General features: G+C 38.0%; 1 protein-coding gene across 1 annotated transcript in view; it reads left to right on the top strand.

The window, feature by feature from the left end:
- Positions 1-27,127, top strand: part of LOC114065867 (semaphorin-5A) — a 127,838-nt gene that overhangs the window by 97,343 nt on the left and 3,368 nt on the right. The window contains exons 11-15 of the mRNA XM_027900078.1: positions 3,397-3,615; positions 13,613-13,783; positions 18,822-18,977; positions 23,433-23,480; positions 25,682-25,893. Of these exons, the coding sequence (XP_027755879.1) occupies positions 3,397-3,615; positions 13,613-13,783; positions 18,822-18,977; positions 23,433-23,480; positions 25,682-25,893 (806 nt within the window). The remainder of the gene's footprint in view (positions 1-3,396; positions 3,616-13,612; positions 13,784-18,821; positions 18,978-23,432; positions 23,481-25,681; positions 25,894-27,127) is intronic.

Below are 27,127 nucleotides of genomic sequence, written 5' to 3'. Positions count from 1 at the left end.
TCCACAAAGCACTGACTTAGCACATGCTAAGCCATACAACCCAGCACAATCTAACCCATCAGTTTTAAGTTACCCAAAATATTAAGAAAGGAGTAAAGAAAAAGATTAAGAGAAGGAAAAGGAGTAACACATGCTAACCACTCAATTTATAAAGAGATTAAGATAAGATCATAGCTACTGCCAGAGAGTCCTGTGGAAGTCCAGCTTCACTCAGTGGAGGTAGTTCCCAGGAGAGAGAGGAGGGAGGCACATGTTGCTGTTTTTATGTGCTCTGGCTCCTGTGGCCACCCCTCCCATGTGGGACCTTGCTCACTGACCACTCTGTGGCTCTGGGCCAGAGTGAGGGGTGGTGTCGCCTGTCAAAGAGTGGGTTATGGGTTCCAGGGTGCGTGGTGTGGATGTGCTCCTTGGTTGCCCTTTTGACTGACAGCTGCTCCAGGACTGCTCCACTGGGCTGCAGAGACTCACCATGTGGGATCTGTGAGTCCTTCCCCATCACCCACATGCACTTGAGTTGGTTCTGGCCCCGTACTAAAACCCAGTGCCTCACAAAGTACAACATGATCCTCAGGTTTATCAAACACACTTTGCAGTTTTGTATCATCAGCAAACTTGTGCAGGTTATTAGTGATGGTGTTAAACAGGACTCAGGACCCAGCACTGACCCCTGGCATGCATCACTATTGACTTTTCTGCAGCTGGCCTTTTAATGACTGCTCACAGTCCTCTGGGCCTAGTAGCCAGTTTTCAATACACTGCACTCTCCACTTATCTAGGTCTTACTTTGTTGACTTGTCTATCAGGAAGTTATGAGAGTCAGCTTCAAAACCCTTACTAAAGCTGAAATAAGTAACAGCCACTGTTCTCCCCTTGTCCATGAACCTAGTCACTTAATTGTAGAAAGCTATAATGTTGATCAAGGAACATATAGTACAGTATTTTCAGAACATAAACTGATCCTGATATTTTACATGCTACTAATGGCATAATGTTATTTTTTTACTGTGTAATTTCTGTCTGAAGAGAAAATTCCAAAAGCCTGTCTATGAATGTTGACTGAATTACTGTAAAACTGTGAAAAGACTACTCCTTGTAATAAAATTTTTAATGCTTTGGAAAGAAGAAAACACAGGGGAACATTTGCTGCAGACCAAACTACACAGTGAAAAGATTCTTTAAAATATTCTTCTGTTTCAGAGCTAAAGTACCTTAGTGCTTTCCCTTAGAAGATTCCCCTCCCCAGTCTCCAATTTAAATAGCAAGAAATCTAATACATAATGTCATATAAGGTCACAAACTTTCCTGAAGACTTAAAAAGCTACATGTCCTGCAAAATATCTGCAGAATATCCTAAAATTGTTAGGAAGTGGTACACCCTGCAGTGATTTATGAAGAAAATGACTGGAGGGCTGACCCAATTAATACTTGTTCCATTGTTTGCATTGCTCTTAATTTAATAACAAAAAAAACGCTTAATTTGAAATTCTGGTATAAAAAATACCATTATTTTTGTCTAACAGCTCACTGTGTACATAAGTTGAACATTTCCGTGACCAAAGTGACACAAAATTGCATAAAAAGGGGTCTTGCAGAGTAGGAATTTGGACCTGTATTCGTAATTCACATATTGTTTCTCTGTCTTGCTCCCTTTTTTGCTTTTGTATGTATGTCATGCCTTTTAAAATGCTGCTTTTAATATCTGTGTAATAGAATCTGGCTCAGCAGGAGAGAAATAGTTACCCTCTATAATTCCTGAAAGATTTTATCCATTGTTAATAATTTTTATGTTGTTCTTCTGCTGTGTTCTTATTAATTTCTACAGTTTCCTATTACAAGTATTTCTGTATCAGTGCATCATCATTCCAATACTTCCAGTTATTAAGTGTTGAATAAAAAATATGCAAACCCTCATCTACTTTGGGATTGTTGTGGGTGTACTTCTCAGAGAGGAACTTAAGCAGTGATACTAATGCCATAATTGCATGTAGAAATAGGGTATAATTGTTTCAGCACTGTACACTGCAAATGCGAGACTCCTCCATCCTGGTTATGCTGAATACTGGTCCTGTTCTGTCCAAGACAGACTCCTCACAGTACTTTTTGTTTCTGTTTTCATCTCATCGTTAAGTACATCTTCTGTTCCTTTGTCTCCATTTGATACTCCCACAGTGGCTATGCCTATGGGTAGGGTACAAAACAATTTTTTAAGAACAGACATTTTTGCTGCAGTTAGAGCTGCAAACAGTCCCCTGCATTTCTCCACTGCTGATGATACCATTCATTTCTACTTATATCAGCAATACTGAAGCTCTAGCATAGAGAGGCAGACATCCTCTGTTAAGTACTGTCCACAGGACCTTCTCTCATCACAACTACTGAAATAGGTGCTTGTAATAAAAGCAGCCGTTATTAGTCCATCAATCACAGAGTGATGCTAGCACTGGGAAAGGTGAACTGCTTTGGCAACAGTAGAAAATCCCAGTGGTGTTGCTGGAGTTGCTTAGTAGTGATGCTTAGCAGTAATGGTACAGCTCAAGAGTGGTCTCACTGTTGTGCTGAGTACAGTTGGGGGAGTCTTTTTCCATGCAGGACCAAGACCAAAAGTGACAAAGATACTGCAAATGAACTACAGATTATTAGAATTTGACCCAGGGCTATATCCAGGTGTATTGGTTGAAGTATGTAGTGACTTCATCCATTGCTGTGTACTCTATTACCTTTTCTCTCTACTAAACTCACTTAGAAAATATGTTTTCCACTTTCTAGGTGGTTATTTTAACTAGGAAGTATTCTAGTGTGTGTGTGTGTGTCTCCAAAAGGCCTATTTCCATAGCTTATTATATGTCGTTTAGAACACTTCAACTCAGGAAAAGTAAACTGGTTTTTAAAGTGGCAAAACACAGCTCTTCACAAAAGGGCAGTTTTGCTAGGTTTTCTGGAATTATTAGTGGTCACTATCCAAAGTCTGAATATGGGTAGGATAAGTACAGTGCATTTCTGCCTAGGATACCTTCTTCCTCAAAAACACAAACAATAATATCTATGTAATATGTTTGGAGATTTTCTGATGATAATTCCTGTGCAAGAGAAAGATAATTTTTGTCATTCTTAGGTGGAATGAATTCACTAGTTCAGTCAACACACCCATAAAGTTTTAACTGAAGTATTGGATCCAACTCTTTTCTGTAGTTCTGTATAAAAGATTATGAAATTTCTATTATGGAAGAGATTCTTTAGATGAAACTGGTGTTTGGATTGTGAGACTAAAGATCAAGACCTTCCTGTTTATATTATTTACAATTAGAGGCCTAGGAGTAAATTTGAAGAAGAAAAGTTTTTTAGGGGGTAAGTTGTTGTTTTAATTCAATATTGCTTTTTCAATCCTTATTTTATTAGGATTGCCAGGGGATTTCTTGCGTTCTGGACGATACTCTGCTCATACCATCAATGGTGCATGGTCACCCTGGTCTCCATGGTCTCAGTGCAGTCGTGACTGCAGTAGAGGTATACGGAATCGCAAACGGGTCTGCAGCAATCCTGAACCCAAGTACGGGGGACTTCCTTGCCTTGGCCCATCTTTAGAGTACCAGGAATGCAACATTTTGCCTTGTCCAGGTAAGATTCAAATGAAGTTAGAGAAGTGGAAATAAAATAGCTCAGCCTCAAGGCTATATCTTGCAGCAGTTGGTGCCTTTTTTTTTTTTTTTTTTAGTTGGTGGGTTTGGGGTTTGTTGTGGTTTTTGAATCAATTACAGCTCAAATTTAACTCTGTAATATAAGTGTATTTAGGTAATATTCCCATGTGATGTCAATCAGTTTATCTTCAATGGTAGTAACAGCTGTGTCTTTTTTCACTTGAGATACTGACTGTAAAAATATAATTTTAGTATATAAACTTATAGGAAGAAAAAAGACATAAGAAATCTGGCAAAATATGAGAAATCTGGCCTAGTTTTTATTTGAACTCAAAATATCATTTTCATCACAGTAGTTACTGGCACTAAATCTCTTCTAACTCTTTAATGTAGAGCCTCCAGCAAATAAGGCTTGGGACTGAGCACCAAATTAAATGGCAATTCAAGCAGGCCATAAAGATTGTTCTTGGAACCTTGAGTTTCTCCTGCATTGAAAGTTTTTTTAGGATGCTATGAAAGGAATAACATGTAGAATATGTGTTTACAAAACTACTTTGGATTATAAATCATTGTTGCATCTTAGACATTTGGAGGGAAAAAAGATCTTGGTTTCAATCACCTATCGCCCTTCATAAAACAGAAATCCGAACTGAAAGGCTTTTGAGCTTTGCAGAGGCTTTCTGAAAAAAGAAAGGGGAAAGACATAGGAAAACAGATGAAGAAAAGAAGGTGCAATTGGATTCGGAGGAAAGAATTCAACATAAGAAAGAATAGTGAGGAAGAAGGCAAAATGACTGAGACAGTTCTTTCCAGTCTCAACAAATAAATTTAGAAATAAGCTTTCATATATCTTTAATTTTATTAATTAGGTATAAGAGTACTGCATATATTAATGGGGAATTGGAGCTTTTGTCACATATTAAAGTGTGGACCTGAAGAATTACTATGGCAATATACCTATTACATGTGTATCGCTATCATAAAACTTGTGTATTAATATGTGTGTGTGTCTGTATCTGTCTGTCTGTCTGTCTACATGGTTTTAAGTTAAAACTGTGTTCACCAGCAATGGATACATTATTTTTTTAACAAGAGTATTTTGTCCAATCGTATTGGACATTTCCGTAAGCTTTTTAATCTCTTTAATGGTCACTGCCCATTCTTTGCATCGGAATCTAAGCAGTAGGTAGATCTGTGCAGAATGACACAGTTCCCTTTCAGGAGTACAGAGTTTCTTGAAAAACATGCTTCCATCTTGAGTTGAACCTAAGCAATATTTTGTGGCACATAGCCCACAAACCCAGTAGCTCTGTGAGCGTTCTGGCTGTTCACTGAAAGTGAACGGCTCTGCAGTTTTACTGCTAATAGGAACAGTAGGATTGTTTGGCAACTTGAATGCCCTGAGGCATTAAAGCCTCCATCTCTCCTGCTGGTGGGGCAGATCCAAGGGGGATCTGCTGGGGGTCCCTGCTTCAGTCGGGGGGAACTGAGCCCACTGAGTCACTGAAGTTCTGAAAGAGGCACGTGGGCACAACAAACCAGCACTTTCTGGTGAAATTTCCTTGCTGCATCCAAGGAGGAAAGTAGCTTTAGTTGCTCATCGTGTAGCTCCTCCGTCTGCCAGTGTAGTATCTGAGGAGGTCCAGAAAAAAAAAATTATGTTTCTTTCTGTATAACAATTCTGTTTCATGTGACTGCCTTGGTGATCTGTGAAAAAAATTTGAGGATTGGCTGTAATGCATTAGGTCAAATGTTTTAGGGGACTATTGTACTAACATGTGCAAGCCTCCCCAGGGATGTACACAGTAGGTGAAGCTAGTTAGAATGTAGCATCTTCTCCTCAGTTCCTTCTTCCCTTGCAAAGGGAATCCCTCCATAAGACACAGCCTTCAGCTTCCTTTGAAGCATATGAGTGCTGCAGTATTAGCTAACAGGTTTTCTCACAAGCCTTAAGATATCTGATTGTACTACCATACTGCAGTAACTGCAGTACATTCATTAAATGGTCCCAGATTTGTTGTTCATCCCTCACTGTTAATTTTCAAATTAAGTGCTGTCTGGAATTTTGTTCCATTTTTTCAAAGTTAAAAGAAGTCAGAGGTTTTCAGAAGTGGTACTTTTATTAAGCTCTGCAGCTATTACACTCATATTTTGGAAGGAAATTGGTTTAACTAGTAAAAGACAGTTATGCAGACATAATTTTGTTGTAGAGGCCCTAGTTGTTTATGCGTTAACCAATACCTAAGCCTAAAATACATGAAGTTGTAAGGCAGAATTTGAAACTGTGTTTTATACAAAAATTATTCCCGTTTCTGCTGCCTCTGAATTTGAAAATATTTTTAAAGACCAGTAGACATAAAGTGTGGTGGGCCTTTCTGAAGCAAAAAGTAGTGTTCTAATACATCTAATAACATTTTTCAGAGACAAGTTTAATTTTTCTTTTTAGTGCAAAGCAAATTTGAATAAAGATGTACAGCTTGAATGAAATATTTAGATGTATCATATCCTGCAACAAAGAATCACAAAGTTCCCCAGCTACAGAACTACCGTTTGCCAGTAATTAAGAAGAAATGTAGGGGACTAAATCAGGGCTCAGATAAATCTCAAGGGAAAACATTGCAAGCAGTAGATGTAATTAATTTTTTTTTTCTTTAAGACATGGGAGAGTAAAAACTGATTGCAGAATAGGGGTTATCCATAAATTAAACCTGATTATAATTTTGTAGAAAGGGAATAATTTTTTATTAGAGATTAATTTGAATTCTCCTAATTTTTAATGAAAGTAGCAGAAAGTTAAATTAGTGGCTAAACATGAACATCTGTTAGGTTGACATTCATGTGACATCATCAAGAAAGGGCAGGCGTAAACCTTACATGAGTGAAGAGCCTCTGCTCCAGGCCCACGTGTACAAACCCAGCATATCCCACAGTAAGGACACAGAGGAGACCAGACAGGAAAAGAAACCATGGTTGAATCAGTTTTCAGCCTTCTTATTAACCAGAACTTCTTGTCCCTTCTGTGCTAGAGACTGGATTTAATTTCCTATGTGCTTATAATATTTAGGATAGCTCTATAAGTCATTCTTACTGTAGCAATCCATGTGGGTTTCTAAAATTTCCCTGTTAGGCTTTGATCCCACAGCCCTTGCAGGTGTTGATCACAAAGGCTGGTATCAGGGCAGGTCTCAATGAGATATTGACTGCTCCCACGGACTAAGCTGTGGATAAACATAGAGCAAATATGTCAGGCCCTTCTTTCCAGTGTGAGCATCAGGGAAAAAAACAAGGATTCTGCATAGTTAATTCTTGTCCATGTAGATAAGTGTGGTGAACGCAGAAAGATGAAGGAATGTGAGGAGATTTTGTTCTGACCTCAACCTGAAAGTATTTACCACAGTACTGGAAACAAAATTGCATAAAGAAGAATTTGATGCTTCATAAGATTTACCTGAACTCCTTCAGGGTAAGGACAGCTTCACCTGCTCCATGCTGGCACAGAACCATTTAGTTGCAGTCCAGTCCAGTCATTTTACTTTCAAAAATATTCTGTTTATTAGGAAGGGGTACAATGGCAGCCATAAAGAACCCTTGCTGCTCGTGCAGGCTCAGGTTCTGTTTTGCTCCCTCTTCCACTTATTGCAGACAGTATCAACCCCTCGTGATGTAAACTGCTGAGAAGGAGGAGTGATAGAGAATATGAGCTGTGTTTAAGTCATGATGACAGTCAAAGGACTTTATGCTTCTCAATCAATTAATCTGGGCTCAGTGTCATCCTGGAAGATACTAAGTGCTCTGAAGGACTAACACAATGAAAAGGTCCATGGAGCAATCAAAGTGTACAAGGCTGTCTTGTCTGGTTAAGTGTCTTGCACCATCATTATAAATACACTTATTAATATATTAATAGCCAGGAATTTATGGTTAAATGTGCTGAAGAATCCCAGGGCTTAAAATGATTGCTAAAGTCATCTAGAACCTGCCTTCAGTGGGTACTGTTAAATCTTTTTTGAGGCTGCAGGGGAAAGAGAAACTGAAATTTTTTTACACAGTAGTAAATGGTCCACTGATGAGCAGATTGCTAAAAGACACTGGGCAGATTGCTTTTTGTTCATAGTATTTGAAGGCTGAATATATAATAGTAAATTGAACACTGCCAGAAAATTGCCAGAAATTGTACCCAGACCCTTGAAGATGATTTGTCTGTATTGTTCAAGTTTTAGAATGGTCTCTCATACAACTTTGCCTTCAACTAACTAGCACTCTCCCAAATTATCTGCAGAAATAGTTTGCAAGTTGGTATAGTGTAAAGTCATGTTCTCCATACTCAGTTTCCATGTGGCTAAACTACTCTGAGGTACAAGAGAATTTGAACTATTGTCTTGCACTAGCAAGTTACGCTTTGGCCCTGTGTCTCAGCTCCTTATTTATGCTTCAGAGATGTAAATAGCATTGAGCTGGCAAGAACTGAACAGCTTCAGTAACTATGGAAAGGATCTGTGAATGCTCACTGACATTTCTAAAAGAAAGAAATCTATAATCATTCATATCAGGGTTTTCTTATCCTTGGAGGTTTGCAAGATATTTGCATTATGAAGAGAAATCAATGATGAAGAGAAGCATTGTTCGAATTTTAAATTCTGCAAATCTACAAAAAATTAAAGGACTTCACTAAGTAAAAGATCTGTTTGCCTGAAAATAATAATAATCACCTGAAAATAATAATAATCAAACATAAGGAACACTGTCCTAGTTCACAGTTTTACCAATCTCTTCAGTTATTTCTGTAGAAAAAGATAACTTTTTCATTTTTGTTTTATTTCTTGTTGCCTTCTCTTATATTCTTTCTCATAGGGACATAGGGACACTTGGCCGATGTGCCTTAATTAGGCATTTAAAGCAAAGCTACATGAGTACCACTGAGTAGCATGAGCTACAGGAGTTCCTGTTCCCTCTTCTCCAGAGCATAGTGGTAGATCAGAGGGAAAGGAAAGTTGCCATCTCTTAGATTTGAAATTCTGATGTTTCATGACAGTATTTTGGTATTTTACCAATTGCAGATTTTTATTATAGTAGTTTTAGTTTGGTTTAGTTGTGACATTTTTTCTAAGATCATTAAACTTGCTAATAACAATAACGAGTTCAGATATACAAAACTCCCTGAAAGACTGTTTAAGTTATTTATGCATCCCTAGAGCCAGTTATTGTTTATTGTTTCTTTTTTTCATTATTGGGTTTTTCCTCCTATTATTTTTTGTCTTTGAAGTTCATATTTGCCACAAGGAAGCAAGAATGTATTTAAAAGAATAGACAGAATTTATCCTGCAATAGCTTCCTAAATCAGGAGGAAAAAAAATATTCCACTAAAGCTTATCTCTGTACTGCTGAAGCCCATCTCCCCACACGCATTGATCTCTCTAGGCTGCTTCTGTAGCCAGTAAGAAGAGGAATGAACTGTCCTTTGAAGTAACAATTGCTTTTCTAACTTAAGGGTCTCAGTTGCAGACTGAAATCTGAGTGTATCCTTATATTTTGTTGTTGTTCTTTCCTTAGAAGCATTTGTTTGCCTTCTGTTTCTGTCTTGCACTATGTTGACTGTTTTTTCATCCAGCATTGCTTTTATGAATAAAAGGTATTTGTAGCATGACAGAAACAAGACTTTGACTTTGTAAACTATGATGTAAAAATTGCTCTTTCCCCACACTGAACATGCAGCAATATCCCACAGGATTAGGAAAAAGCTGTAGACTAATTGATGTGGAATGGGATAATCCCCAGGTGTCTGGAAGGGAGAAGAATTCTCTTGGGTCTGTAGGCTGCCCAATACGCATGTCCCCAGGTCTTTTGCATTTCTGCACGGGGACAGAACTACTGCCCCTCTATTTTTACTGAATTGTGCATACAGGAAAGACTGACTTTCCATCATTTTTTGTTCTCTTGCCACACTTTTAAAAAGATTTGCATGAAAAGTTATAAACCTAAAGGCACACACACATGCATATGCGTGCACACACACACACAAAAGCAAACAACAAAACAAAACAAAAAAAGGATTTTATTTGGGATTTTTCATTGTTTAAATTCAAAATGAGACCAGACAGTATCTGAAGGAGCCTGCAGTCCTATCTGTGTTCTTAGGTGAGGCCAGTGTGTCTGCCCACGCTTCCTTCCACTTCCTTGTAAAACCCAAAGTGCATAGCAGGGTAGCAAGTGTACTCAATTGTCTCTTGGAAATTCTCCAGTAGTCTGGATGTTTTGTCATGTCCCCAGGAGATCCCATTTCTGTACACTGTTTCTTCCTGGTACATCCTCTTTCCTATGGTGTGGGTTTTTTTCATTATAGTGAAGAAATATTTATTAACCTCAACAACAGCCAGTAGGCAAAAAGTTGTTTGATTTACTATAAAGGAAAGAGCGTTGTTTGAGAGCACCCTGCTAGCTGAAGGGATCCCTTCTTCCTAAAGGGATCAACCTCAGCAATTGTCAGAAAATGTAAAGACTCTTTAAATCTTTCATTGTGGAACTGCTTTAACGACTTTCTTTTGTCCAACAACTCTACAAAACTGTTATGTAAAGAACCTGTAGTGACTTTCCTTGCAGCTGTGTATTTTTCCTCCTATAAGAGGCAGAAATAATATTAAGGACTCCATGACAAAAGAAAAAAAAAAAAGAAAAAACCCTAACCCAGATGGTTCTGTGTTGCTAAGCAACTTAAAGAAAGATGAAAGAGACCACAGAGCTCTATTTAGGTCTTGTAAAAACTCAAGCAGTAAATACCCACTGCTTTGATCTTATTTAACCATGATGATGCCTTATCATACTCTGTTGCTGAAAAGAAAAGTTCTGGGGACAAATAAAAGACGTACTTACAATAGTCCTTGAAAGGCTAGAGATTTAGGAAGGCAGCCTGTCAATAAATAGGTGCCAAAAAAACTAGTTATAATTACACTGTCCATCTCAACTAGGGTCAAATCTAACATTGTCTAGTATATAAGTCCTTTCCCATCCTCCCCAGACCCACTTCTCCCTTTATATCTGGAGTAATGCAGTACAGCCATGATCACTGCAGTTGTGAAACATGGTGACATTCCTGGGCACCACATCGGTCTCTGTGTTCTTGGCCACTTATAGATGGATGGCAGAGTTTCAAATGCATGTGCATTTGTGTCTCTGGTCCATTGAAAAATAAGTAGAAAAGTGTTGGGGGTCACTGTCTCCATTACAGTGAACAATGTACAGGTAATGTTTCCAGTTGATTTATATTCTGTCTAGGCAACCTTAGGTGGAATCAATTCTGTTTTGTGGAACTCTATATGCTGCAGCAGGTATGTCTCTGATTATTCATTTTGAGCTAGTCAGCAATCACTTTAAAGAAAAAATAAAAAAAGCTAAAAAGGGAGTATCTATAAAGGCAAAGCCTTAAATATCTCATGAAAAGAATAGCTTGGATAACAGCTTCTGCTTTTATCTGACATATCTAAAAACAAAGAAAAAAGAGGCAAGTTCTCTGTAAAAGATGCCATGTCTTGAAATTGTTATACAATTGCACAGTATATTTCACCTGCACTGAAGACAAATAACCTATGGATTTCTTAGATATGACCTTGCATAATACTGTATTAACAGAGTTATCTCAGGCAAAAAGACATATTTGTTTTTAAGTGAAAAGAATGAATAAGAAAAATATGAATAAAAGAAGAAGTACTCTACCGAGATGCAGTATTTATTTATGATAGGTGGTATAAAACTCTCTCATACATCTGTATAGCTGGATTATTTGGTTGATAAATATATCCTGCAAAAATATGTAGCAATCATTGAATTCCTTAATAAGGGAAATAATTTATTTAAATTGCATACTTGGAATATAGTACCAGATTCCAAAAATCCTGGCTGTCCAATCAGGCTTCAGAGTTCACACATTACTTGCAAAAGTTTTTGCCACTACAGTTCTTACCAAGAAAGTGCCAGCTCCGTGCTTTCTTGAGGTTTAGGATAATGTTGCAAACAAACAATACAGGGAATAAAATGCTATCTATTCAACAGCTTCACTTACAGGATTACTAGATAGCCTAAGACATGCATTAGTGAATTACCTGTTTGAGTAGCAGTTGAGAACCTGAGGCTATGCTGTATCTGAAATTACATTAAAAAATGCACATAAAGTTTTAATAGCAAAACTCTCCTAAATCATTTTCTCACTCTTGAAGTCTTTGCATAGAAGTAATTCTTCTTGACTTACAGAGTGCATTTGTGCTATACAAAGCCAAAATGAGTATTTTTTAACTGTTCTATATCTCCATCCAAGAGAGAATTTGAATGCAGTACTACACAGATATTTTCATCGTAGGCAATTTTTTTTTCAGATTTGGAACCTTTTTTTTTTTTTTTTTTTGGTTAGAGGTAATCATGGAATAACATTTCAATAAACCAGTAGAAACTACTCCTTGAAAAACTGTTTCATTAATTGAGCAGGAAAGAGTCATTGTGAAATGCTAGATGAATGTTTTGGAGACTTCAGTGACTATCACTTTTTTCAACAAACCCCAAAATCTTGCAAAGAATGTCTTAAATGAGTATGCTGTAGAAATTATGCACAGAAAAAGTGTACTTAGTATTTTTTAAATGGGAAATAATAAGTTTCTGTCTTATGTGGTAAAATGCCCAATGCTGCTATGAGTGATGGGAGAAAAAAAGATGAAACTTCTGCTTGGTTTAGGACCCCATTAGAAAGGAAAATTTACAGCACAGTGCCTTTATAGTACTTAAAGGCTCATCTATTGGTGTCAGTTGAATTGCACACTACATATTTCAATCAGTTGCAGGTGTGGTAAATAATTTCCTTACTTAAGAATTAAATAAGCGAGTGATAAACATTAAATAGAAGTTTGAAAAGAAATTAATGTTTTGTAGGATATGAAAATTTTTAAAGTTTAGGGTTTTGTCTCTTAAAAAAAAAAAAAAATTGAAGAGAAATTAACAAAATACTGAGATTCTTTGCAGCAGGAATGCTGTCCCTGGAAGAAGTACATGTGACTTTGTCACATGACTGCAGATAGGAAGCCTTTGACAGATGAGCCGCAATGTGGCCATGAAAACCAGAAATATGTTCTGGAGCAGTAGCTGTAAGAACAGAGGCTGCAAAGGAACCAGTCTAGGGCAGGCAATGAGGTGAACTTTCATTAAAATCTTGTCTAGTGGCCATGTGTCAAAAGCCACTGACAAATGGGTCTCCCATAAAACCCAGCCTACATTTCAAAAGAATCTTGTGAAAACTGACTGGAGAACAGTTTGACGTACTTGAATTAGCAAATACAAAAGAGCAGGGGGGAGGGAGGTGGGGGAATAATAACATCTATTCTTCAACAATTTGTGTTTGAAACTTAATGTGGCAACTCCTTTTTGTTCATATATGCTGCTATTTTTTTAACTCCTGCCATTGATCTGCTGCTGACATCTATGCTAGAGCTACATTAAGATTGTAACTATATATTAGCCCATCAAACCCTACAAGTGTGTTAGATCCTTTGAAATGGGTTGTAGGGTTAAGGCAATCCAGCTGGGTTCAAAACAAAATCTGACTTCCTCCATCCTTCTGTTGCTATTATTGGGATAAGATTTTTTTTTATCAGTGAAAAACTACTCTGAGCTTATAATACTTCTGCTAAACAAGCTTGGTATTATGTTTCCTCACAACTGAGAAAAGACTTTTGATCTTCAAGATATTATGGTACCCACTAAAAGTGTCTTTTAAGACTGAGTAATTTTTAGGCTTTCCAGCATACTAGGGGCTTTTAAAATATGTAAATTGCATTGCGTCATGGTAAGATTAAATTTGTGGACCTATGTTCAGTGACACCTAAAAGTGTCCAGTAATTCAGTAGGCCATGAATAAGATCCACAGAGTATGAGAAAGATGGGCTGGATTATGTCACGTCTCACATCAGCTTGGAAAAATATGGTATTTTGTGTCTTTTCAGTGGATGGAGGCTGGTCTTGTTGGTCATCTTGGTCAAAGTGCTCAGCAACTTGTGGAGGAGGGCATTACATGAGAACCCGTTCTTGCACAAACCCAGCACCAGCATATGGAGGAGATATCTGCCTGGGACTACACACTGAAGAAGCACTCTGCAACACACAGCCCTGTCCAGGTATGGCAAATCAACCGGTGCTTCTTTGTTGTTTATGTGCCACTGAATAAGGCATTCACAGTTAGGCAACATAATGTCCTTGATCTATTATTTAGAGGCAAATAATTTCTTTCCCTTATTAAGTGCGCAGTCAGCTCTTACATTCTACAATGATACAGTAAATCAAGTACATGATATAGTATATAGAAAACCACCATCTCCCTCTCTCTTTAAAAATTAAAATTTAAGTTACCAGGTCTGACTCTAGACTAACTAAAATTGTGTAATATTTGAAGTGGATCATACAAACAGTTTGTGAGACTTAATATCACAAAAAAGTACTTTTGTTATAACACTAAACTTTCACAACAAGCAAATTGATGAGGTTAATATTCAGCTTGTGTTATCACGAGGTCCTTCAAGTAGATAATATTTGCCCTGTTTTCATAAGAAACACAAAACAAACCTTAGCCTGCTTTGTAAAATACCTTCTTCAACTTCAGATGTTAAGGAACAAAGACTTCGTCTTTGTAAATGACTGTGGAATACTAAGAAGATGAAATGTCTCAAGTTGTTATGATATTATGGATCATGTATTTTTCTGTAATTTTGACTCTCCCTTTTGACCTGTATTAAAGGAAACTCATTTTTTTCTTGAAATCCAAGTGAGAAATTGAGATTAAAACTACACAAACTTTCATTTATTGCTGATTAGTGGATTACAGGCACCAGCAAAAGGAAAGAAGCAGCTCTGATGCCACACTGTATTACTTTCTTCGCTTAGAGCTCCTAGACTTCATAGCAAAAGTTTTCTACTCATATGATGAGGTGTTGCATATGAAGGCAAAAGCCCCATGAGTTTGAATTTGTGGATCCTATTACTTGTGATGAACTACAATTTACGGTAATTTCCTTTTCTAGGCACTGCATGTCTCTCCGGGAGAATAAAAGTACCTACTTTGTCAAAATAAAAACCGATGAAACATTCTGTATTGTTTAAAAAAACCCAACAAACATAGAAATCAATTGATGATTTGACTTTCTGAGGCAAATAGTGTACATTTGTAGGTAGAAATTACATAGCTGCCTTGAGATTCTTAAGGCATCCCTAAAAGCTCAGAGCTTGTGTGTTCATTGTGCTAGTATTGTGTCTATTTCTCTCGTTGTGCATTTATTTTCTACTGCCATTTTCCTAAAAATGACAGTTTCCAAACTTTTATAAATAATGTCTTCATCTTATTTTGACCTGACTGTTACCCAAATTTTGGAGTGGATGCAGAATAGAGGAAGAGGTTGGTTTCGTTTTGGTTCATGGAAACCCTTATAAAACAATAAAATTTCAGAGACTTAAAATGTATTTCTTACATCTGTAATATTTTGTTAATATTTCAATCTCACTGAAAATTTGCCATAGGTTTTTGAAACAGCACATCATCAGCTAGCTATAAGAATGGTCTTTGCCCCACGTTTACAGTATAGATTTTGAACTACTTTTTACTTCTCTTATTTCACATTGGTATGGGTCAAGAAAAACTGCACTGCTAGAAGTTTGGAAAGACTCTCGGATCTTTGCAGAGCTGTTGTGGTGAGGACCAGGTGAAGAGTGGTTCTTCCTTGTGCACGTCTGAAAGTACCACTGGTGACATTCACTGCTTAAGTGACATCTTTAATACAGGAAGGAAACAGTAATGACACTTTGAATTTAAGAACAACCAGCCAACACAGAAATGCATATGCAAAAATGGATATTATTTGTAACATTTCTTAAGTTGTGAAAAGAACAAAGATTTTTTGGCATTTGAAATTGTAGAGGTTTTTTTCCAAACCAAACTACCAGAATACTAAATTTTCTGGAATCCTGATACTAAGGATTTCTTGAGGATATAGAAGTTTACTGGCAAATCCAACTGAAAGTATTCAAGTGTGTGCATAAAAGAAAATAACAGAGTTGTGCCTGCAAAATACATCAGTTTTTCTCATCTTTCATTTTAAAAGCTCTATCATTGAGTTTGTGTTTTTTCTTGTATTTTATCCAAATGGAATTGCATTGATATGAATGGAAGCACTCTAGTATTGATCAATAGTGCTTTATAGGCTGCTTATCAGTAAGTGTAATCAGTTGCATTGGTGTCTGTAATGTACTGAATAAAACATTATTTTATACCTAAAGTATTTACTGCTGTAAGAGGGGAACATACATTCTGTCCTTGAATTGTTAACTCACATGTGCAAATAATGGATAAAGTAGTTAAGCATTTAGAAATGATGGTATAGTTCTTCATGAAAGAAATTTATAATCTTACATTGATTAACCTGATCTTTCTGAGGTGCCTCTTTCATCAAGGGATCTCTTAGGAACTGCTTGAACTTAACCTGGCTTCAAAGGCCAGTCAAGATTCTCTAGGAAGAAGATGTGACATGTCATGAGTAAACCTTTCCATGTTAGAGGTAAAAAGCAGTTTCAGGTTAAGCACCTCTCCAGTCCACCCTCTCCTTTACATTCTCATGGCTTTTGCAAAGAACTGAGGAGAAAGTTGAGAAGAGCCTGTCTGAGGTGCAGAAGAACCTCAAATACTGTGAAGATAAAGGAATCAAAGGGATGATTCAGGTTAACTGAGTCAGTAGAAGTGCCTGCAAAAGCTTTGGGTTCAGTGTCCCTGTGATGGCAGAGACAGAGGCTCCACAAAGGGCAGGTACAACAATTTGAAATCAGGCATCTGTCAGTATTAGGTGTTTTAGTTCTCTGTGGCTCTCTGAGCTCCCAGTGGTGGCACTCCTCAAAGCACAGATTTGTGCTTCACCATTGCAGGGATGACCATCCCTTTCATGCACTGATGTCCCCTCTCCCCTCTTCTGTGATTCTTTGTGCCAGATGAAGCTGATCAGCATGGCACCAGACCCACTAACTACCTGTTCTGTAGTGTCTGGACGGCATTGTGGGACTCACTATGGGAGGAGACTCTGTGTTGCGTATGTTGAAAGGTCCCAATGCTCATAGTATCTTTTATGGATCCCTTAAAGGGCAGACCGAAACAGTTAGCTTGCCCAGTTACCCATATGTGACCTGTCATGGTCTATGTGTACTCTGAAGTTTCTATTTTATCATGGAATGTGGTTCCTGCAATGAGGAACCTGGAAAGCCAAAAACACATTGGACAAGATGCGGCTGCAAAGTGCACCAACCAACAAGATGCATTTAGGATGCTCACAAGTATTTTGGCACCTATATATATATATTGCATATATCCCAGTTATACCAGGACTGGACAAGGAGTCTTGGCTCTGGCTTAAGCATGCTCTCTGCCACCGATGAGAACTGGGCCAAGATTTATACTGAGCAACGTTCCTTTAAAATTGAAAGAACAGGGCTTTATTTCTTACTAAATATTTATGATAAGGATCCAAATACTTAGTCTACTTAGATCCAGCAGCTGACGCTGGAGGTGATGACAGCAGCTCCTGGATGTGCCACACTATGTAGGAAGGAAGAAGCCTGTCCGTTTGCTTTACTCCCACCTCAGCTCTCCAACCCCCCTGAAGTAGGATTGAACTACATTATGTCATCTGCTTCTGTGTTCCTACTACGCACTCTGCAAATTAAGCCCTCCCAGGACCTTTCCTAAGAAACAGAAAAGCCAAAAGATAGATCTGAGTATTCTTCTTACTCACAATAACAAGATCCTACAAGCTGATAGTATTGAGGTTTTTTCTCTGCTCAAATGGGGCCTCATCCAGGCACTTGATAATTGTTCATAAATATTAATAGCCAGGTTCTTAACTGAGCTGGTAAATAAATCCATTATATAAAAAACATCTATTGTTTGACATTTTTAAAGACTACAATCTCAAATATTCCTACTGGAATCTGCTAAATTTTAGATGACTAAAGTTTTAACTTTTTTCCTGTGTGAACAAGGGGAAAGTAATGAGTAAATGTGAACCTTGTGTGCTGGATTTGTGCAATGTATTGAAAGTGTCCAAAACAGTGTAAAACTTTCCTGACTTTCCATCTGATTGGCAAAGTAAAAAAGCTTCATTAATTCACAAATTTTAATGTTGTTCAATCTAACTTGAACCAAAATTAGATAATATATACTTTTTCATTTGAAGCAAAATAAAAAATTCAGGCATAAAATCAATTAAAATTTTGAAGTAGAAACAAGCTTGGTTGGGGATAGTAGGGCTGTTTATTCCATGTCAAAACCATAAAACTTATCTCCATAGGAAAGCTGACAGAAGAGGGAAGGAAGTTTAACTGAACTCTGTCTTTACTCTATTTGCCTAATTCAGAAGATTCCTATGAAGGCAAGGTTTGTGCTTAAATTGTAAGAATGCTCAGTGCAGTAAACTCACAGCACCTCATGGAAATGATATCAATTCACTTCATTTAAGGGAAGTATCTGAGATCACACAGGCATGAAATAAAAATGTCTTAATCAAAACTACGTAAGGAGAGGGAGAAATATAGAAAAGAGATGGAAGCTGATAATAAACCGAATAGGGAAGAGAGAGTGAGAATACTGGATGAGCTCTATACATGGCCAAGAAATGGACCTGAAATTGCAGAAGATATAAGAAAAATATTTTAAAAATCTTCAAAATACTACTAATTTTTTTGTAGTTAAATACACATCCTATTTCAGATCTGGAATACATACTCTTATAACTCTCATTGCTACTTGTCAGGTGCATAAACAAAGACTGTCCTTGTCCACCCTAATGGCCTAGACCGTAATTAATTCTGCAACGATCACTCTTTCAGTCACCACTGCAGAATCCCTCCAACTTCTCACTTCCATACACAAAGGCTGTGACAGAAGCCAAAACCATAATACATCTGCAGCAAATTTACCTTCACGTTAAATATTTCAGACACTTTTGCAAAAGCTGAACTGCATTTGTTTTATCAGGATGAAGGAGCTGCTCTCTGATAGTTGGTGGTAGCTGTGGGGAGGCCTTCTATCATAATTCAGAAATAAAAGCTATTTCTCTCTCACTTGGTGTACTTGAAGCCTTTAATGACAGTGTCTGCATGTGTGTCCCTCTCTGCCTTTTGCAGACAGCTGGTCCGAGTGGTCCAAGTGGTCTGACTGTGACTCGTCTGGCTTCCAGACCCGCACTCGTCAGTGCATCATTTTATTTCCTGTGGGTAGCCAGTGCACGGGCAACACCACAGAGAGCCGAACCTGTGCTTCGGACTCCAACTTTATACCAGGTGAGATCAAACAGCTCCTTGACGGACTAGTGAAACTTTTCAAGGTCTCTGGAGTGAGGCACTGCACTGTTCCAGATTGCACTGCAGAATTTTCATTTTGTCAGCCAAAGCATGTTGGTCTACTATGTAGAGAGGGAGCCCTTGGTGGTCAAGTGGTTAAGGTGCGGCGCTGTCGACGCCGAGACCCGGGTTCAATTCCCGGTCAGGACACTTCCTGGGCAGATGGAGCTCATTAGCCCTGTAAGGCAATCCATCTACGTCCTGAGGACCTCGCTGCCACCATCCAAGCTCGCTTGGCCCCGGCAGATGAACCTCAGGATTAAAGGGTGGGCTCAGTTCCGCGCACACTGTGTCTCACCGAAAAAAATCCAATGCGCAGGCTGGAAGGTGTAAAGACCTTCCCCAGTTCTTCGTTTGCGAAGACTGGCCATTACATTACTATGTAGAGATGATGCTGTTAGATCTGAGGTCTACATGAAAATCTGCCCTATGGCACCCAGTGCTGTGGAGCTGTCCCTACTATCACCATCTGGAGCTTTAGTTAGTCATTGTCGCAGCATTCTGCAGGTCCTTCCCATCCTACTTGGTAGCAGGGGATGACTACAGACAGCAAATAGAAATAGTTTCCTTTTTATTGTAATTTAACTGTTTTTGAAACTCTAGGTTTTGTGGTTTGCCTATACAAAATGGGTGCTGGTAGTTAATCTGGAAATCATTTCAGAGTCCCATAAGTTAATAACTGCTTAGAAACTTATTAACTTTGCTCCAGTCCTTATCTCCCTGGTGACTGCTAAGTGCCTGATGGACAGTCACATTATGTATTATTCTACAGCATTTGTGTCGGAGTTTTGACTTTGGTCAGATTTTAAACACTTACTAAAAAACCATTTTTCCCCTCGTCCCTGTCCCCTGCTCTTCTCAGAGGAGAGGAAAAAAAAGTTTATCAGAGAATTCCTGAGTAGAGATAAGAACTGGGAGACCTGTTTACTAACTAATTCTCACAGGCAAACAGTCTCAAAGTGAATAGAACTTAAATTTATTGCTAATAAACTTAACCTAAAAACTAAATTATTCCTAATAGAATAAGAACTAAAAGAGTAAAAGAGTAAAACAGTCTTAAAACACACCACCTTCCTTCCACTCCCCCCTTCCCTCAGCCATGCAGGGAGATGAGAAAAGGGGGAAAGTCACACCCAGCAGCTACTTCTGCTGCTGTTCAAATCCATCTCTTAGACAGGAACTCTTTCCAATTTACTGTCCTGGGGGGGCACTTTTCCATCGGGTGCAGAAGTCTCTCCCTCTGCGCTCTGATGGTCTCCATGGACTGCAAGGGGACAACTTGCTACACTAATGGTCATCACCACAATTACAGGGATAATGGCTTTGAGTCCTTCCCCTGTTTCTTGTGGGGTCCCTTCCCATGGGAGACAGTCTTTGATAGACCTATCCGGCATGGGTCCATCCCTCAGGCCACAGTTCTTCCATAATCTGCTGTCCCTTGGGTCACGAATGAGTTGCACTAGCATGAATTCCCCCACAGGACCACAAGTCCTACCCAGGACAACTTGCTCCAGCATAGATTTCTCTCTCCACGGGCCACAAGTCTCTAGAAAGACTAAAAATCTTAGGCCTCCCATAGAGTCACCTCTTCTTCATGCACTCCTCTGTTCTGGTGTCAGCTCCTTCATGAACTGCAGAGGTGAGTCTCTGCACCCCAACTGTCTTCCACAGGCAGCAGGGGTCTCGGCTTTCAGTCTTTCCCCTGCTGGAGGGGGAGAGGGAGGCCTCTTCCTCCCCCCTCCTGCTACACTGACCTCGGAGTTTACATTGCTATCTCATGTTCTCCTCTGCTCTCCTCCGAGCTAGAATTTCTTCTGCGCCACAGGCTTTTCTTCTGTGTTCTTAAATATGTTATCACAGAAGCAAATATTACTGGCTAGTAGTAGGAAGTCCATCCGGAAGCTGGCTATCATTGGCTTTTTCAAAGAATGGCAAAAGCTTCTATTAGCTTCTAATTGATATAGGGCAATATAATATTAGCTTCTATTTGATATAGGGCAATATAACAATGACATCAACAAACTTAAACAGTGTTTTTATAGATGGTGCATAATGCTTTAACTCCCAAATACTGTTTTCCTCTAAAACTGATGTGAAGATGTCAGTGTAAAGGCAAAAACTCCCACATTGTATTTTTCCCTTTTTCTAAGGCCTTTGAAACTCTGTTAATACTCACATTCTGTGAATCTCCAACTTAATCCAATACAAGCTCTATATCTTGTTTTGGAAAGTAGGTACTTGTAGAATCTGAAATGAGACACCTCTTCTCTTGCCCTTCTCCTTCTCTTGCCACTCCTCCTCAAATTGTCCCCTTATACTTGGCACTGGTGAGGCCATATGTTGGATCCTGTGTTCAGATCTGGTCCCCTCTTTACAAGAAAGACGTTGAGGTGCTGGAACGTGTTTGGAGAAGGGTAGCAAAGCTGGGAAAAGAATCTGGAGCACAGTTCCCAAGAGGAGCAACTGAGGGAGCTGGGGTTGTTTAACCTGGAGAAAAGGAGGCTCAGAGGGGACCTTTGCACTACCTGAAAGGAGGCTGTAGTCAGGTGTGTGTGTGTGTAAATCTCTCCTCCCAAGCAGCAAGTGATGGGACAAGAAAAAACAGCCTCAAGTTGCACCAGGGTAGGTTTAGATTGGATATTAGGAAAAATTTTTTTGCAAAAGTGTTGTCAAGCACTGAAACAGACTGCTCAGGAAAGTGGTGGAGTCCACCCCTGGAGGTATTTGAAAATCACGTAGATGTTGCTCTTAGGGACATGTTTTAGTGGTGGACTTGGCAGTGCTTATTAGTGATTGGACTCAATGATCCCAAAGGTCTTTTCCAATCAAAATGGTTCTATGACTGTAAATTAACAGTCTCAGTGAGACAAAGTATGCTTTCAGCCTTTAACTCTCTGTAAGAGTGCTGTTGTGTCAGGTTTATATTTTGTAATTTTGAAAATAGTTAGCACTGGTTTAACTTGTCATGAATGATAAAAAATTGTGATCCCTTTTGCAGTACCTGCATGAGGATCATCTTTTGGCAGTGGAGAGCCTACTCTTAATTCCTCTTACAGATTCTAGTGTATCTCTGTGTGTATCATTCTTTCCCTTCTCTGGTCTGTTTGTTAGTTCTAGTAGAGACATCCTGGGATGGGAAAACCAGAGCTGTGCACAGTGTTCATGGTATGGACAGCATATAGATTTGCAAAGTACCATAATGCTGATACCTTGTTCTATTCAGTATTGCTTTCTTGGCACTACCTAGCTTTCCTTTTTGATTGCTTCTGAATACTAAATTGATATTATCTCAGAACAATTTGTCATAACCCCCAAGTCTCAGTCATGAGAACTAATGGTTAATTCACAGCCCATCATTTTATAGATGAAGCTAGGATTTCTTTCCACTCTATATACTACTTTGCACTAATCTACATTCTGTTTTATTTATTATTTTATTGCCTAGTTTTATAAGGCCCTTCTAGGGCTCTTGACAGCATTCCCTTTTTCATGCTACCATAACTTTGTATCATCAGCAAACTTCAAAATCACATTTGCCTACTGCTTTTATAGCTCTTTGGTGGAAAGCCTAGGTCCCTGCAGAAGTGGTAACCTTCCTCCGTTGTAAGAACTGGGCACATAATACTAGCCTGGTTTTGTATCTCTTTCCTCATTTCATTTCTTACTTGGAAAGCCATTGTCAAAGAACTTAAAATTCAACTTTTTTGAAATCCAGGTAGCCTGCGTCATCTACCCCACTCACATACGCATGATCCTTGACCCTTTCAGAGAGGTTCAAGAGACTGATTTTTAAAAGAGGACTTCCATTCACAGAAGCTATGGTCTGCAAGTAAGGAGTGGAAGAACTTGATTTTATTCAGATTTTATCAGTATTTTTTCAATTTTTTTTCAAAGTCAAAATGGTAAGGATACAGGCTGGAATTACATTTTATTAGTTTACAACTGAGACCCAAGAAATTGGAAGTCATCTTTTCTGACGATGTCTAAAGTCCCATTTTTCACATTAGTGCCAGACGTGACTTCCAGACATATGAGCCCATTTGAACACAAGGTAATTAAACTGTAGTTAATTTTGCTATTCAGTAAATCAACTCTTTCTCCACATGCTTAAACTCCACAAAGAATGTTTTCATCTGTGTTTCATCTTTTTAATTCCGGAGATGTTTTGAGGCAAGAATTAAAAATAAGTTGCTGCTTTTGCTTGGGAAACTAAGAAACCTGAAGATGTCATGGGATCTTTTTATTAATTCTACCACACAGACAAAATATTTTTTACTTTGGATTTGGAGTGATTGTAATAGAATGAATTTTTAAATCCTTACTGTGTTAATCAAACTAGTAGTTCTCTGTAATATTTTTTTCTTCTTGGCCTAAGTGGTTTATTTATTTTTCTAGAAATATCTGTGGCACGATCCAGCAGCATAGAAGAGAAACGATGTGGCGGTAAGCTTTTCAGTTCAAGATATATATTAAATGCCAAAATATTGATTCTGTATTCTTTGCTTTTGTTTCACCTTTTCGACTCTCTTAGTATTATTCTACATTCTAAATGCTGCATTCTGTTATTTACACTTGTACTGAAACAGTAGCTACTTGTACAGAAAGCTGTAGTTACTACAAGATTTCTCATTAAATATCTATCTGTGATTGGTGACCTTTGAGACAAGAACATACATTACGGGATGTTTGTGTTTTCTTCTTTTTCAGTATGGCAATCACCATTGTCTCAAAAAAAAAGCAACATATTATAAACTAGTTACCAGTAGGTCCAAATTTGTGATGTTGCTCCACATTTTTCAGCACAATAACTTCACAAACCTCTTTGGGACTCCAAATAAACAGCAGAAAACCAGGCTGGTAGCCCATTTAATAGCTCAGACTCTATCTGGGACTCATTTTTATCTTCACTGACAAAGACAAAACTAAAAAGAGAGTCATGATGCTAGCAAAACCAATCTTTAAAGGAAGAACTTTAAAAATCACCAAACAAAAAGAAGAAGAAGAAGGAAAATGAACTTTTCTTTTTGTGCTGAGCTATCACGCTTAGTCTGTGTCGTCATGGTAATAGCTCTGGCTGGGTTTAGTATTCTTCCATGCATAGATAAGCTGCATTTTTAACCTAATAAAATACAGTGAAAACAGAGAGGTTATGCAAGGGTACTTTTCAGTATGGTAACTTGTTATGGGAACCAGAATAATGTAATTTGATTTTTTTACTAATTAGCAGTAGTACTCTGAAAACATTTTGCCAAGTTCCGCAACACTGGGAAACTGTCATAAAAATGTAGAAGGATATTTCAGTGGTAATTTATATATTGAAGCAGTCATCTAGTTACCTAAATATTAGTTTGTGTTTCTAAGTACTCAGTAGGGATGTAAAGGTCCTACCTTAGGCATTTACAAAAAATGGGACCCATGTCCTGACCCATTTTCTGTATTAGAGTGAAAAAGGTCTAACAGGTGTTTTAAAGACTAGCACCAGTATTTCAGTTTAATATCTTTCATTTGTACATTTAAGCAGCCACAAATCAATTTTCAGTAATGTTAAGAGGAAATTTCTGACATGAGCTTCTCACTGATAATTTTCCTAATCAAAAAGCACAGCTCCAGTTTGAAATAACAATGGAAAGCAGTGTAATTTATTTTGAGCTAATCCTACTGGTGCCACATCTGACCTGGTATCTATTCAGTAACATCAGAGAATGACTGTGCTTTAGATTTTCTTTTACAGTTTCATGCAGCAATGAGCTTCCTCTCAGTTTTAATCCTTGTGTAGGTGGAGAGGATTTCCCGTCATCTCATCCCATAGTATCTTTGAACGGCAGAGCAGATAGGAGGGTGCTGGGCTCTGAGTTGTTGACTCTGCACTCTCTGGCTGCTATGCTTACATGCACATTGAACTTCCAGGAGTCTGTCTCTCCCCACTTCCCATTTCCCCCTAAAATGCTACCATCTTTCTCACTCTCCCCCTTACATTAAGAAAAAGTTCTGAGAAATGGAGAAGGGAACAAATTGGCCAAAATACAAAAGCTTTGATACCTGGCAAGAATCAAAGCAGAGGATGGAAAAAAATTTATGCTGCTGCCACTGGGACATGCATCCAATAAACGGCATATGGAAAACATTTTCTGGAAAGAAGGAATATGATTCAAAGATATCAGGATTTTGTTATGGCCACAAGTCACCATGTATAAGAGAAAGAACTAGAAGGGCAGTAGAGGAGGTGATACTGTAGTTCACTGAAAACCCCCCCCCCAAAACTACATATATACATTATACACATCATTTATATATAACAAGGCTTTGTTACACAGTCTGAAAAAATTCTTTTATGAACTATTCAAACCTATGAAATGCAATTCATTTATCTTTTACTTGGGTTCTGAACTTGTTTAAGCATTTTTAAGAGATCTCAATCTTAATACTTATAGAGATTAATGGCTATCTAAGATTCTTATAATGATCCCTTCAGGGAAGTAAAATGATTTTACTACTGTAAGGATAAACCATTGCAAGTGTTTCAGGGAAACACATGAAAATTTCCTTATCCTTATTTGAATCAAACACTTTCTACATTTTTCCCCAAGCTTAAGCTTTTATTTCTACTTCCTTAAAATTAAGAATGTCTTCTCTCTGCTCTGCAGAGTTCAACATGTTTCACATGATCGCAGTGGGATTAAGTAGCTCAATACTTGGTTGCCTTCTTACCCTGCTTGTTTACACTTATTGCCAACGGTATCAACAACAGTCCCATGATGCAACTGTCATCCATCCGGTGTCACCAGCTCCTCTAAATACCAGCATTACAAACCACATCAACAAACTGGACAAGTATGATTCCGTAGAAGCCATCAAGGTGAGGATGGGTTGGGAGCTTGTATATACTCCTAGACAATATTTCTGCTGTATCAAAAGAATTCTACTTGCTAGTTTTCTGCAGTGACGTTTGGGCTCAAATTATGCTGATTGTTAATGACAAAAATAGATTTCCTTTGAAGTATTGTAATTGCAGATCCTTTTATTTGCCAATCCCTGTTATGCATGAAGTTCAATTTTGTGTGTGTGTATAATTTATACAGCAGCCTTTCCTGGAAAAGCAGACCACTCAACTTTTGTTTTGTGGGTTTTTTTTCCTAATTGTGTTCCCTAGTGGCTTGTTCAAGAAGTAAATAGTACCATTAACAATCACCATGACATATATTGAAGATAATCCTTTGGCTCTAACAATCCACCGTCAAGGGCACTGTCCATCTTCCTGCACTATGTCGCCATACAGGGGATGAATCTGGTGAATATATTCTAGGTCAGATTCTCAACTAGTGTTTATACCCAAAATATTCTGTGAAACAGCAGTACAGATTTACTCAGAGTTTGTCATAATATCCATATAATTTATCATTATTCCCAAACAGCTATTTTCTTTTTGTGACCTTTTAAAATAGCTCTGCATGTCAGATACACCGAATTAAGGAAGGATGTGCATTCTGAAAATACCTAGTTCAGTATCTTCAGATTACACAGTTTATTCATGCAGCTGCAAAGCTTTTTGCAAATGAGGGTTTTTCTTGAATCCTGCCTGGATAATCCAGTTTCTAATTTCTGTATTTTTCTTTCTAATTAAAGACATTTTAAACAAAGTCATTAAAAACAGAAAGAAAACTCTGGACTTTCTAGTCAGCAGGGGAATATGAACCTAATTTAAAACTTTTTCAAATTCCACCCATCATCTCTCTAGATAACTACAGAAATAAACAAACAAAAAACCCACCACAACCCTTTGAAAATTCATAATTTAAAAGCCCATATTATTTTTTTAAAAAACAAGGTTTATGTCTTAAAACCTTCAGTCATTTCTGCAACATATAGCACTTGAGAATGAGGGAATTAATGCAGTAAAGTAAGAAAATAATTCTTATTCAGTAAAAAGATGATAAGTGAGTCATTCTAATAGGAAGAACTGCATATGAATGATTAAAAAAATTCATAAAATCATACCATTAGTTTTGCAATATTAGCGGAAAAGTGCCTGGCCTTATTTATTGAAAAGAATTGCTTTCTGTATGAATTTTATTACGTAAGAAGATATTTCT

The sequence above is a fragment of the Empidonax traillii genome, unplaced genomic scaffold (assembly GCF_003031625.1).
Source record: "Empidonax traillii isolate 1590-97213 ecotype Southwest subspecies unplaced genomic scaffold, ASM303162v1 scaffold704:size332872, whole genome shotgun sequence".
Taxonomy (NCBI): Eukaryota; Metazoa; Chordata; class Aves; order Passeriformes; family Tyrannidae; genus Empidonax; species Empidonax traillii.
This window is presented reverse-complemented; position numbering and strand designations above follow the sequence as displayed.